General features: G+C 40.4%; 1 protein-coding gene across 3 annotated transcripts in view; it reads right to left on the bottom strand.

Annotated features, from left to right (window-relative positions):
* LOC132989349 (IQ motif and SEC7 domain-containing protein 1-like) overlaps nt 1–8,390 on the bottom strand; it is a 94,235-nt gene extending 85,845 nt beyond the window's left edge. For 2 of the 3 annotated variants that reach the window (XM_061056925.1, XM_061056926.1), the window contains exon 1: nt 7,761–8,387. In XM_061056925.1, the coding sequence (XP_060912908.1) occupies nt 7,761–8,020 (260 nt within the window). In that variant the 5' untranslated portion in view covers nt 8,021–8,387. Of the gene's footprint in view, nt 1–7,760 lie in introns of all 3 variants that reach the window. The other variant, XM_061056933.1, reaches the window with a different exon arrangement.
* Between the last annotated feature and the right edge of the window lie 5,447 nt (nt 8,391–13,837).

The raw sequence follows: 13,837 nt of genomic DNA, 5'->3' as shown, positions 1-13,837 counted from the left end.
GTCCAACCTTTACTCTGTCCTAATAGACCTGATTAAGGGAACCTGAGGTCAGCAGTTACCTGGCTTCCTGCAGCCACACAGAGAAACAAGGAGGAACAGTCCATTTCAGAGGAAAGCAGCCTGAAGTTGACTTTGAATGCAAGTTGAAAACAGTCTTTGGCCGATGGTGGAGATTTATAGGTGGGTTTGAACGCAAATCATCCCTGCGTAGACATTAATCTAGCAGGGGTATTTCATTAGAGGGGGCTTAGCTGGAGAGATGGAGTTCATGTGCTCGTAAATTCAGTTTGGCACACTGATTGTTCAGCAGATCCATGGGTAAATGAGTGGACGCCGGCAGCCACAAGCCTTCTCCATCATGCTATTATTTCCTCCTGAGGGGTCCAAAAACACATGCTAAAGCTGATACACTGGCTTGGGATGACCCATTTATGAACTTGCCAATCTGCAGTCTTCAGGCTCCATCCAGGGGACTCAGCAAAGGCAGCTGAGGTTTTCCAAGGCTGCAAATTACAATAAAAAGAAGCCAAGACACAGTCACTGCCACTAAAACAGAAGTCATTATATAAACCACCAGGGAGTTCAGAGAGAGAATAAGGGGAAAGCTAAAATCAAGAACCTAAAAGTACCTCCTCTGATTGACAGGATTACAAACTGACCAGAGATGTAACCTTACTGTATACTGTGTAAAAGACTACATTTGTTTGTTATTAAATACTAATGTATACTGAAACCCTGATAATATAAACTAAAGTACAGGAAATAACAATGTGTGACCCTATGTAAAATCACAATGCACTTTAAAGCTCTCAACTCGTTATTTCAAATAAAAGAGACGTGTGTTTATTTCAGAGTTTAGACCTGATGCCTGATCGGTTCAAACAAACTGTCTCAAATTTAAAGTTGATGAGTGCACCGACAAGAAAAAGCAACAAATCCTCATAACGCTACCATCAAATGTTTATCGTTTTATTTTCAAAAATCAGTCAATCCAAATAACTGATTCATTTCCTGTTTGTAGGGAAATCATTACAGCAATAGTTCAAACACTGACATCCTACATGAGAGTGAAGTTGAGATCCTGTAACACTACATCAGACATTCTGGTTACAGATTATTATTCCTCGATTCAATTTAGATTTTAGACCAGATGAAAGCCACAAATCAAAAATAAATAAGTCAAACACACAATCAGAAAAGTGTTCTCAAAACTAAACATCTGTTTTTCTACAGATGAAATTCCATCATAAACTCTTATTACCAATCTGTGGATACTCTAACTTGTAAAATAGAAGTGCAGATCTTCAGCACCAGAGGCTTTTCAGTCAATAGCAGCTGAACATGTGCGATGATTGTGAACCACACAAAGTATGGTTGTACTCTATACATACAGCCTGCACATCTAATTCAAATGTTGTTGTTTTTTGTTTCTGGCACACATCCTGGCTGAGGTCTGGCACAGAAGCGACAACTTGAGAGCTTTGCTTTTCATTCATCACCATTCTAACATTCATATTAGCTCCATTAGAGCATTAACAGGGGGAGAGTTTGAATTTGCAATGATTTGTCATGTTATTCATCAATATTTGATCACTGAAGATTACTTATGCTTCTGCACCAAATGGGAATCGTACAGAATGTAAATGACTGTCTGAAAAGAATATCTGAGTCCACAAACACTGCAGGCAGCACACTCAAATCTAGCACCTATTTGAGATGTGACGCTCCTTTGAATATCGTTTTCTGTGGTAATGGCTGAGGTGTTCAAGCAAACAAATAAAGGTCCAGCTCTCTGTTGTGGGGAAATGGGTAGGAAACTCCCAACGTGCTTTGAGTGTAAAGAAACAATACGTTTAAATAAAGCTTTGAAACATGGCAGAGCATAAAATGACAAGTTATCTCTCCTGCCAAGACGGCAGCATCCTTAATATTTGTTCCACTCTGTTGACTATCTGGCCCTGGGACGGTATTGGAATGTTAAATGTGGGTGAGTAAATACATCCAGCATTGAAAATAATAAAGAAGATTACAGAGCCAGAGAGGCACTGTTACATAACAAGTCACAACAGATTCACAGAATCACAGTGGATCCACCCTGATCAACATGTCCTCCATCATGCATAATGAACATCTCAACTCGACTTCTGTTTCTCACTACTTGTGGTGGAAGAAGTTTTTTTTTCATTTTTAAAAATCATCACTCATATAGAAGTATTTTCTGCCAATGTTACTCAAAACAAAAAGTGTAAAAGAACTCATCATTATGCAGAAATGAGATCCCTCTCAGTGTTATACTGTTATATAAAAGGGTTTTGGAGTTATATATTACTGCTGCCTTGATGTGCATGTTTCATGTTCGTTGTCTTGGGTTGCTTTGTTGTTCACTTCTTTGTGTACTGTTGTAGTTTAATCTCCAGCAATTCATCACATTCTATAAACTCATCATATGTTTCATACTTCACAAAGTTTGGAGACGTGTGATTTTCCCTGCTATAAAATACTGTAAACGTTATAGTTACTATTTACTATTTACTAAGGCTGGCAGATGAATGCAGTAAAATGGGGTCAAACTGAACTGTATCAAACAATCATTCTTTATTCAATCAACCAATCTTTATTTGTGTAGCTATTCATAACAAATGTTATCTCAGGACCCTTTAGAAGAGCAGGAGTAGATCTTACTCTTTGTTATATTATCTACAAAGACCCAACATGAATCCATCTTGAGCACAGCACTTAGCAAAGTTACAGTGGCAAGATAAAAACTGCAAGAGGCAGAAACCTCGAGCAGAACCAGATTCATGTTTAACAGCCATCTGCTGAAACTGTGTGGAGGCAGTAGAGAAGTAAGTGTACTCTTTGAGTAATTGTATACTGTATGGTTGCTTTCCATCACTGCTACTAAAATTTACTACTAACAGCCAGACGGACCAGGTGTGCACTCGAAAGTCTGCAAAAGCATTTACTGAAGTCAGACTTAACTGCCCATGAAAAGTCATTATTAAGGATTTTTTTCAAAAGCGTGCAACTCAATCGTTTGTTATGGCTGCCATTTAATTCCTAAGTGAGCACAGGGGATACAAGTTACAGTATACTGCTGTTTAAAAACACACACCATTAGCAGAGAGAACTGCATGGGGTCAGCATGAATACTGCTGGACTAAAGGGCTGACACAGCAGGCATCTCCGTAACCATGAGCAGGAGAAACCTGATCTGTGTGTGATTGCTTATTCTTAGGGTGCTTCGACCATCTGTTTACCTATTCTTAAACCTGAACTTCAAAATCTGTGAAGCTCCTCCTCTGATGAATCGGCCCATCCAATAGCTCAGGTGGGCGAGTTTATGGATGGACATCGGGGTCAGTGCACATCGAAAGGATTTCCAATACAAGTGAAAAAAGCCGCACGTCATGGCATACTGACGGACACCGTGCGTGGAAGCAGGTTCAGCAGAATTTACAGAGAAATCTGTTGACATGGCAGACCAGGATCCACTATCAGTGATGCATCACATTTCCTGCTCTCTGAGTTGTGTTTTTAAAAAGGAGTGTGCAAGGGAAAAATGTTCAAACAACACACGGGCTGGCGGGTTAACCCAAGATAACAGAAAACAATCTTGTGTTTCATTCCGCAGAGGACGGTCTATACATAACTAGTTTTTAAACATAATTGACTGTAACACAGTTTTCTTACATTCTAAATTTAAAAAAAATGACTTAATTATGACACCTTAAATAACTGAGTAACTGACAGAACAGCTGATAACTAATTGGAAACGGATAGAAATAACTACAAAAGGAGATAAATCTAACAACTGACAGGTATGTCTACATTGAGATGAGAGTAAATTGGACTAAGAATTCCATGTGATGTGTCAACCTGCACTAGTGCATTACACAAGCAGTATGTCGATTTAAACAAGCAAAAGAGAAAAGAAGTAAGAACTACAAAAGCAGGAAAATAACATAGGTGTAAGGCATGGTCACTGAAGGCTGAGAATAACATGCAAAGAAAAATATCAACTTCCCATGACCCACCTCATGTTTATTTTCCATCCTCATAAAAGCTTTACAACCAGCATGAGCTCAACAGTTAGCTTGCCACAGCAAGATGATTCATGACTCAGCATATAAGAAAAATCAATTGGCATTATGTACGTAAGTTTTTTTTCCCTCCCGGTTCTCTGACACAATATAATGTGTTACTTGTTGATCTTCAGAGGTGCTGGTAGGATTTTGTAACTTTTGGACTCACCTAGATTAGCTGTTTCCAGTCTTTGTGCTATGCTATGCTATGCTATGCTATGCAAAACATCTCTCATGCAGCTGTAGATTCATAATCAGCGTCCGACACATGAAAATGTTATATCCCTCTTTTCAACTAAGTTTTACAGCAGCAAGAAAACAAGCATATTTCCCAAAGTTTTCAACAAAGAAGAACCCTTTCAGAGACACTTGAGGGCTTCAGGGACTTTGGTAAACCCATAAGAATATTATGTGGATACTGAATACTGGACAAAAGATGTATGTAATGTAAATCATACAGCACACAAAACAGGACTGGTATTCTTACTTCTATTTAAAATACACAAAATATATTTGTGCCCTAATGAATAGGATTGGTGCAGGTGAGGTAAGTGAACTGTTCCAGTTATTCCCTTATGCACTACTGATAAGTTACATAAACTACCACAGGGCTCTTATAGGCCTCGCAACCCAAACAGCATCACCACCCTTCAACAGACCTAAGCTCCGTTTATGTGAGCTCGCCAGGTAGTGACAACGCCATAAAACCTATATTTACCACATGGCGCTGAGCGGCGGCTACTGAACTCAAACTAAATACCGGTAGCTTAAAAAACTGCAGGTATTTTACTAAACTCCTCCTTACGGCTTATTTAGCGGGGTACATCAGTTCCTGGTTGCATAGTTAGAATGACAACCACCAGTGAGAGAGGGGAAAAGACAGACAGGCCTTACAGCACAAAGACAGTGTGTCTACATTCTTGGCATACTGTCAAACAAACGTGTCACCCTTAATCAAAGATTATCATGTCACTGGTAGCTGGGTGTGCCTCTCCTCTGCTAATGGAAGGGATATTCTAATGGAGGACAGGTCTTTAGTGTGCCCTGTAAAAGTAATTATACTCTCTCCTGTTTGCTGATAATGTTGTGCAGACTTGCTCTGATGCTTTTGATGATTTCTCAGCTGTTTTCTTATGTGTCCAAAGTGAACACCAGCTTATACACATTTGAGTAGCTGGCTGCCACACTCAGAGGAAGTAGATCTGTTAGGGGTGTCAAGAAGTATTTCAAAATGTGTAAATGATGGGGTTAAGGGTCTCCTCTCTGTCTATGCAATAAACTAATAAATCAATAATTGTCACCATAAAGGGACAAAAGACAAAAAAGAAGGTATAGGCAGTCAGTAAGCTACTCAGGTGACTAACTAAGGTCTACTGAAAGTAATATTATTTTCACACATTACACATTTTTTTTGTTGTTGCAGAATTTAGTCTCACAAACATCAACAAGATTGACAGTCTACTGCCAACATAACAACACTGTGAGGCTGTGTTTAGGCAGAGCAGTGCTTTCAGATAAATGCTAAAAAAATAAGTTCTAATGTTTGACCAACCCAAAGCTGTGACTGATGGTGTGTCATTAGTTAAGTCCTGAAGTAAAGTCTTAGACAAATTAAGATATTTTCTAGGCATTTAAGCTAGGGGGGGAAGCAATGGGTAGACCAACCAACAGACAGCTATTGCTAATAGAGCCCTGCTGCTAGCATAGCTTGAAATAAAAAGTATCCAACAACAAGTCTGCAAAGCCTGAGACAATGTTTTAAAATGCATTCAAGGGGTGCTGGTAGCCTGGTGGTACCCATGTAGAGAGGCTGTAGACCTCAGGTTCCATGCCAACCTGTGGCTCCTTTCCCGCATGTCACTCCCCTCTCTCTCCCTCCCTGATTTCTGACTCTATTCACTGTCTTATCTCTAAAACAAAAGGCATAAAAAGCCCAAAAATAAACCTTTTAAAAATGTGTTTAAGCATTCAAGCAGATGCCTGTACCTCCCTTTGGAAGATTGCATTCAAAGGACGATTAAGAGAAGACACTCAGCCTTGGGATTCCTCGAAATCCCTTGGGAAAACCAGGAGTCTGGATGGAAAGTCTTAGAGAAGGGTATCTGAAGTGTTCTGGTTGGCATTGTCTCACTGACCATGGCCGGTGGAAAGAAGTTGAAGGAAGAATTGAATTGAAGAACACATTTTAAATGCTATTTCTCTGTTTCACAATGACCTTTTGTAAATCTTTGAATCAGTCGTGCTTTAGATCCCCGCTATATTTTAACTGCTCACAACATTTAAATGACATTTTAAATCCTGTATCCTCCATAAACCACACTTTGCATCATTAACAGCTATCATTGTCCGTCAGGTTCACCAGGGTGACCACAGGCTATGCCCTAAGCTCTGTGCCGGTCTACCAGGGTTGGGCTGAAATAGTGCTCAGATATTGTGACAGTACGGAATGAGCGATGGAGACGGACTGATTTTCCAGGGAAATCAGAACAAATACTGCCATAGAGCCTGAGAGAGATTTATGCAGGGAGCGAGCTAAAGGTCAGTGTTACAGTGCGTCCTAATCTCATGAGTCGGGTTTTATCAGCCAGCAAAGACATACAGTCCGTGAGTCATCAGTATTGATTTGCTGCCACTGATCTTCGTGACATGGAGACATCGCCTGGACACAAAGGTCAAGTATGATCACATGATCCTGCTGCCTGTCAAACGCTGAGTTAAATGTCTGCGTGCAGAGGTGTTCTGGAGATATAGGCAACGGAGTGTGAACTTCAAAACAAAAATGTGCATGGAGCGTAATCCTGACAGCGGGTCTGACCATCAAGGTTTTAAAAGCTCTGCTGATATAACGCTCCTCTACATCTGCCCTAAACCTGCTCTGCTCTGCGAGGCTTAACCCACTGCCTGCAGGAAGGGCCAAGATGAATACATAATTGCATAATGAATCCATCCCAAGAGCTTGCCTTTGCAACCCCGAGGTTGTGGCTATTGCACTCCGTGTCCTGGATTAATGTGCTTCTCCGTGCACATGAAATCCTCTTTTGACACAACTGGGAGCTCTAAGATGCACACACAGTTTGGACTCTAGAGTGTAATATCTAGGAAAATTAGACACTGACAGAAATAGGGATGACAAAGCAGAATCATCAGAGACAATTAACAATTTAGTTTGCTCTGGCAATAGAATATGAATACGGTTTAGTATGAGAGGAATGGAGCTGGATTTGCTAAACATTTCAACTGTTCCCACACAATGGAAGTTGTAGACATCAAATGAAAAAAGACACAACACAACTGGGCAGGAAATAATCTATCGAAGAAAAATACTAATTTGTCAACCAACACTTTGGTCATGCTGGGTGCTATCAGCAAATGCTTTCTTGCACATTGCCAAATATGGTCAGGAAAACTCCCTCTATAACTGTGCGGTGCTTAATTCAAGGATCTATTTTCTAAACATCAGAGGGCTACAGTAAAGGGAAAGCATCTAATGACAATGTAGTCATGTTGCAACTGCAGATCACTGTGTGGCAGTGTTGAACTATTTGTTAATAATTACTCTAACACTAGTGCAATTTGTAACTTTAAATATTTATGATTTGTGATTTTACTAAACAGTGAAAGAATGAGATTATCTAACTTTGATAAATACAACTAGGAATTGATGTTTTGTCTTACTTTTCCTGTGTGATGTGCTCATTTATGGCTCCCAGTGTGACCAGGCTGTTGCTGCCCTGCAGCAGCCTGCAGGTTGCCAGGTGCCGCTGGTACTCCTCCTTCAGACAGACGTTCTCTGTGCACAAGTCGGACACTTGCTGCTCCAGCTCCTCTATCCTTCCCCTCTGCCTCTCCAGCAACTCCTGCTGGGTCTCGATGATCTTGTTGAGCTCCTTCAAATATTCCACAGCCCTGGTAGGGTTCTCGGTCGGGCTTTCCATAACGCCCCGAGTACCTTTTTCCCCTTTCCCCACTTGTATTGCAGAAGCCCGGAAGATGTTTCTGTGTAGTCCAGTCTTGGCTTAAGCGCAGCAAATCTGTAGGTTGCGCCTTTTACGCCTCGCCATTGTTTTAAGTCGGTGTGGCTGATTATTCAGTGAGAAATACTCCCTTTAAGCACGTTAAGCAGCCCCACTGCACAAGAAGCTCCACGTTCAAATGCAGATGTCAGAAAGCATCCAAATTTGGCTCAAACAAACGTGACGGACTACATTGTGACGGTCGCAGTTGGCTTTCCGCAAAGTCTAGTTGTTCCCCCTGTTGGCAGCACGGAATGACATTTTCTGCTGTGCACCTTTCTCTCCATGCTGTTCCCGTGACTTTTCGTAAACAGACGCCTGCTGTCAAGTGGGCGGGGCTTTCAAGTTTTATGAATCTGCAGGTCGCATTCAGCGCAGTACTTTCTGTGCAGCTGCTGTGGGAGAAAGGGGAGGCGGATATGGAGTTTGCCGGTGCATGTTTTTCCATCTTTTCTCACACCAACTCAGAATGTCTGGATTCATTATTTGTAGGGTGTTCAAGCAGCTTTTTCTCTATTAAAAAACTGTGCACAAATTGCATATTATGAAAAACAACTTTGTCTCTGTGATTGTTGCTGTAGCACAGGCTGGTGCTGCTGCGTCTTGCCTGCAGAGTTGTTTACCATGCTGGCTGTGTGTTGCCATTTCATCCACAAGCTTCACTGTTACTCCCTCTAGTGATGCTCATGATAGATGGGAACAGCGTTTTTACGATTTTTAATCCAAATGACGAACAACTTCAGAGCTCTGTGCCAGGATTGGTGCAGCAGATTTGCACAGGCAGTGTCCTATGGGTGTCTTATAACAAACTGCTCTGTGATATAAAGAGGCTGATGTTTGAGTTTCATGGGTGACCATCTAATTCCCATCTGGCCTGCCCTCGGTCTGATGCTGCTATAAAAGATGTTCCAATAAAAGTGAACTTAGTTTGACTACTGAGCTTGTTACAGGATTTTTTTTATTGACATTTAAAAATTGGAAATGAAAAAAGAAAAGTAGCCTATTAAAGGAAATATAAACTGTTTAAGTTATATAAAAAAACTATCTGTTTGCCATTTAACAAAAATCCTGTGCAGGATGAAGACATCTGCTTTGGAAGTAAGAGGTGAACCACTGACTGTGTCTGAGAAAGGGCAGTTTGAAGAGTCTCGTGATTTCTCCAATTTTGCTGGCTTTGTCATCAAAGAAACATACACTATCACACTTCAGAGTAGTTGTCAAAAACGATAGCTCCAAAACATTTTCACATCCACTACTCCATTTCTTTTGATCATTTTTTCAAAGCTAAATTGGGTTTGTGCACTCCTATGCTATCCCAGTGAAAAGAGAGAGCATGAATGCTTTTATTTAAAGGTTTAGAGAAGCCACAAGAGATGGGCTCGGACAATCTAACAATCTGATTTGACTAGTTTTAAGGTGGAGGCACAGCTGTGACAGTGGGAGGCAGTCTAAGGACAGGCAGTAGCCTTTACAGAATGTATTAGTTTCTTTATTCTGAGGCTCCCTAATCCATATGGCAGGAGGTCAACAAAAGAAGAGCGACTAGAGCCATGACGTACCATCCAGAAGGATATATGCACTTAGCTGGTTTTACTCTTATCTTTTAGAAAGAACCTTTGCGGTCACCATCGGTAACTACTCCTCCTCTACCTCTAACATTACCTGTGGTGTACCGCAAGGTTCGGTTTTAGGTCCCATTTTATTCTCCATTGACATGCTGCCTCTTGGCCAAATAATTGAACGCCACAAAGTCTCCTTTCACTGCTATGCAGACGACACACAGATATACCTTCCTTTGAGACCTGAGGACGCTAGGAGCCTATCTGCTGTCAGAAACTGTCTAAACGATATCAACTGCTGGATGGCACAAAACTTTCTCCAACTGAACAATTCTATATCTGAAATCATAGTATTCTTTTCAGTCAGGGCCCCTCGACTTTGGAACGACCTCCCTGAGGAGCTACGACTCGCAGATTCCCTCAATTCTTTTAAATCCCTTCTTAAAACGTACTTTTGACTTGCTTTTATGTGATGTCGTCTTCTTGGTGTCTTTTCTTACTGGTTTTACCATTTTTATATTCTTTTACTTCTTACTTTTAACTATTAACTATTTATGCTCTTATCTTAACTCCTCTTATGTTTTAACTTGGTAATTTCTTATCTTACTTACTTTGTCTATTTATGTCTTATATTTATCTTTACTTTTTGTTTTTATTAATATTATAGTTTTTGGTCTTTTTGATCCTTTAACCACTTGTTTCTATTTCTTTTACTGCTCTTACCTTCTTATTGCTGTTTTCTTTTCTCTACCCATTCTTTTCTCTCTCTTTTAGTTTCTTACATCTTTTTAAATCTTTGGTCCTCTTGGTCTCAGCTCGTGTTGTTGGGTTCTTGTTTTGCCTGGGTTCTTATAATGGTTCTTGTGATGGTCGGGTTATATATGTCTGTTGGGTATCGTTCACTATGGGTTCTTTTCTGTTGAATTGTATTTAATTATTTTTAGTATTTTGCATTTGTTATGCTCTTGCTGTTGTTTATGTTCTTCTGTGTTTGGTTTTGCTTGCTTTGTTCTTGTTTTTGCTGTTTGTCAAAGCAGTAAACCTGTGTTTTTAAAAGGTGCTATATAAATAAAGTTATTATTATTATTATTGTTATATAGTAGAGAGGATGGGTGGAGTTTTTACCAGGGTCTGTGAATTATTCAATTCTGATGTAAATGGACAGAACTATAGATGTGATAGGGAAGGCAATTGTAACCAATCTTACAGGGCACTGGTGCCCTAGTGGTTGGTTCAGGGTTCAGGTACGACCTGTGGCTCCTTTCTTGCATATCCTTCCCCACTCTGTCTCTCCCCAATTTCTGACTCTGTCCACTGTCCTGTCTCTCCAATAAGTGCGCAAGAAATCTAAAAATAAACCTTTAAAAAAAAAAAAAAAAAAAGGGCTGTGCTAACTGAATGTTCATTTTGGGACCTGGCTGTGGGTAGCTATGCATTATCAAATGTAATTTTGAAATTGTCTTATTTTCACAAACCATTGTCTCTTCAGTTGCTTATCAGTAAAAACCCAAAATGATCAAAATATGTCAAATAAATCTATTGTTTCATTTTGAAATATGGACCAGTTTAAGTTCATCATTGCCTTTTGGTTGCTGTTTAATCCAGAAGGAGTGAAGTTATAAAAGTTTGTAAAATTCTCTGTTTTGTAAGGATTTGTAGATCTTGAACAGCACGGTACAATGTCAAGGGGCATTTAAGCCTCCCACACTGAGCATGACGTCAGAGGGAAATGGCCGCTGTGTGGCTATGGTAAATAAATATAATAAGTGACAGGTGTTGATACCTAAAACCTGATATACAACGCTAAAAATCTCAGTTGGGATGTATTCTTCTCAGAAAACATTGTCTTTGGGAGAGGCAGTGTTATACTCCCCCAAGAAACAGAAGTTTTACTCTTCAAAAAGTCTGTTTTTGACCTTCCAATCAACTACACTGCCACGTAATACAAGCATTAGAGTTAAACAAGACTTAGCTGGAAGGTGCACATTTATATCTATGTGTCACTGCACATAATAGACCGGTTTGAGTGTCGTTCAGTGAGACATTGAATCCCCTCCAGCTCTGGTGCTGCTGTTCCTCAACTGACCCTGTGTTTGATAGGAAATTAAACAGGAAACCACAAAAAAAAACAATGAAACCAAAAAAAGTCACAAAAAATTCCCAGTTCTTTAAAAACATAATCTGTTATTTTCATATTTTCTAGTCAACAATAATAATATAATAATACTATGCAGATCCGTCAGCCACACATTCCTTCACATTATAGTAGTTCTTGAAAACTCTGGAACCCATGACTTGTGGATGAAGAGTGCCAGCTACCACAGGATATCAACCACTTGAAAAACGTACTGCCTGTCTTTATTACACTCTTGGGCTCGCTCCCTCCTTCCTTTGGCTGACCAGTCATACACTGGTGCCAGTTTGGGTGCCAGGCAGCCTGGCAGATTTATTTAGTGAAATCGCTCATATATTTGAACTGAGGCAAAGCCACACGGAGGCACTCTGAGTTCAGACCTACAAAACATTTGCCAGCTGTGATTGAAGAAAGGCCCCAATCATTTAACCAGCCCAGTGGAAATGTTTTTACTTTTTTTGCTGTTTTCCAGAGAATGCCAAATAGGCTCTGCTGAGTCAAACAGCCTTATATGGATGAACATTTGTGTGATGGATTTGGACGAGCACACAAGAGGGAACACTGCAGGTTAATTTACACACTTTGATATTCATATAATACATAATTAAAGTTCTAAATATCAAAAACAAATAGGTTAGGGAGTTTCCTCAGGGGTAGCTGCTGCAAGAATCAAAAGAGCACAATTACAGAGGGAGTTCGATTTGGTTTGCAGTGACATTTGTGTCATTATTTATTTGAGTTCTGCACCAAATACAACCCTTCTCTCTTCCTACGACCACATTTGTTTTTTTCCTGAGGTAATCTTTACATCAACTGGGGAAAATTCTTGAATGTCAAAAATCCTCCACTGGGCTCAGAGCAGCAACCCGCAGACCTCACACCATCCTGACCATCCTGTGGGAGCAGCCCCCTTTACCATTCCTGTCAGGTCCCTCGCAGTGCCCACCTCATTGATCCCCTCCACTGACATCACGGTAAGCCATCTGGAACAGCCACGGTTTCCATTCACACAGGTCGCGGCGAGATGGCTCTCAGCTCGACAGGCTGACAGGTGGGGTTTACGCAACCAGTGTGCCTTAATGGAGAGAATAAATTGAGTGTCATTTTAGCTTAACACGGATGACTGCCTTAATGAGCTATAGATATACTGTATGGTCACGTTCAAAATCCACGCCGTGTTATCATTTGATGGTGGTAATTTAAAAACAGTCATCTACACTTTTGAATTTCATCTATTTTTTAACTGAAGCTGACAGGAAATCAAAACGAGTTTGCTGCTGCCGTCTCCTCGGAGCAGCCAATCAGCTGCTTTGTTAAAACACCATTTAATGTTTCCTCTTCCTCAGCCAACCAACATCTTAAAAATACCCATGAGCCCGTGTTGTGGTCGTAGCCTGAGCTAAACAGCTGCCTTTCCTCATAAACACCTCTCAGGCACAAGGCTCTATCTCCTAACCTTCCCCCCCCCCGAGAAATAAAGAGCATGTAGGAAGTAATGCAGCTGCTAGAGCATGGTGCTCTATATGTCCCACTACAGATTATGTTCCATATGCATCAGTGTGGATTGGGTTTTCTCTCTGTAAATATAATTTACACAGACTCCCGAGTTTTGCCCTCAGAAAGTGTAGCACCAGGGCTGAATTTATAGGGCGATAAGATGATTGATAGTAAACTAAGATGTAGAAGAGTTATTTTTTAATTAAAAGGTCAAATATTCCCTAGTTTTAGACCCTTCTTTGTGATGATTATCATCCTGTCTTTATAGTTTATTGCCCAAATCAATAAAGTAAATCTTAAACATGTTTTGTTCAACTGACCAACAGATTGAACCCTCCACCTTAGACCCTAGTTGGTACCTAGACATTCAAAAGGGAGTATTTCACGATTTGTTGATATAAATACACAATCCATTCTTATGGTTGCAGCTCAGATGTTTGGCTGCTTAACAAATAACTATGGCGCGCATGACACTGTCGCTCTTGAGGTTGTGTTGTGGTTGCTGACATGCAGGTGGCTGCTAATGGCGTACAAAGGAACGGGTGACAG

This window comes from Labrus mixtus, chromosome 15, assembly GCF_963584025.1.
Source record: "Labrus mixtus chromosome 15, fLabMix1.1, whole genome shotgun sequence".
NCBI lineage: Eukaryota > Metazoa > Chordata > Actinopteri > Labriformes > Labridae > Labrus > Labrus mixtus.
This window is presented reverse-complemented; position numbering and strand designations above follow the sequence as displayed.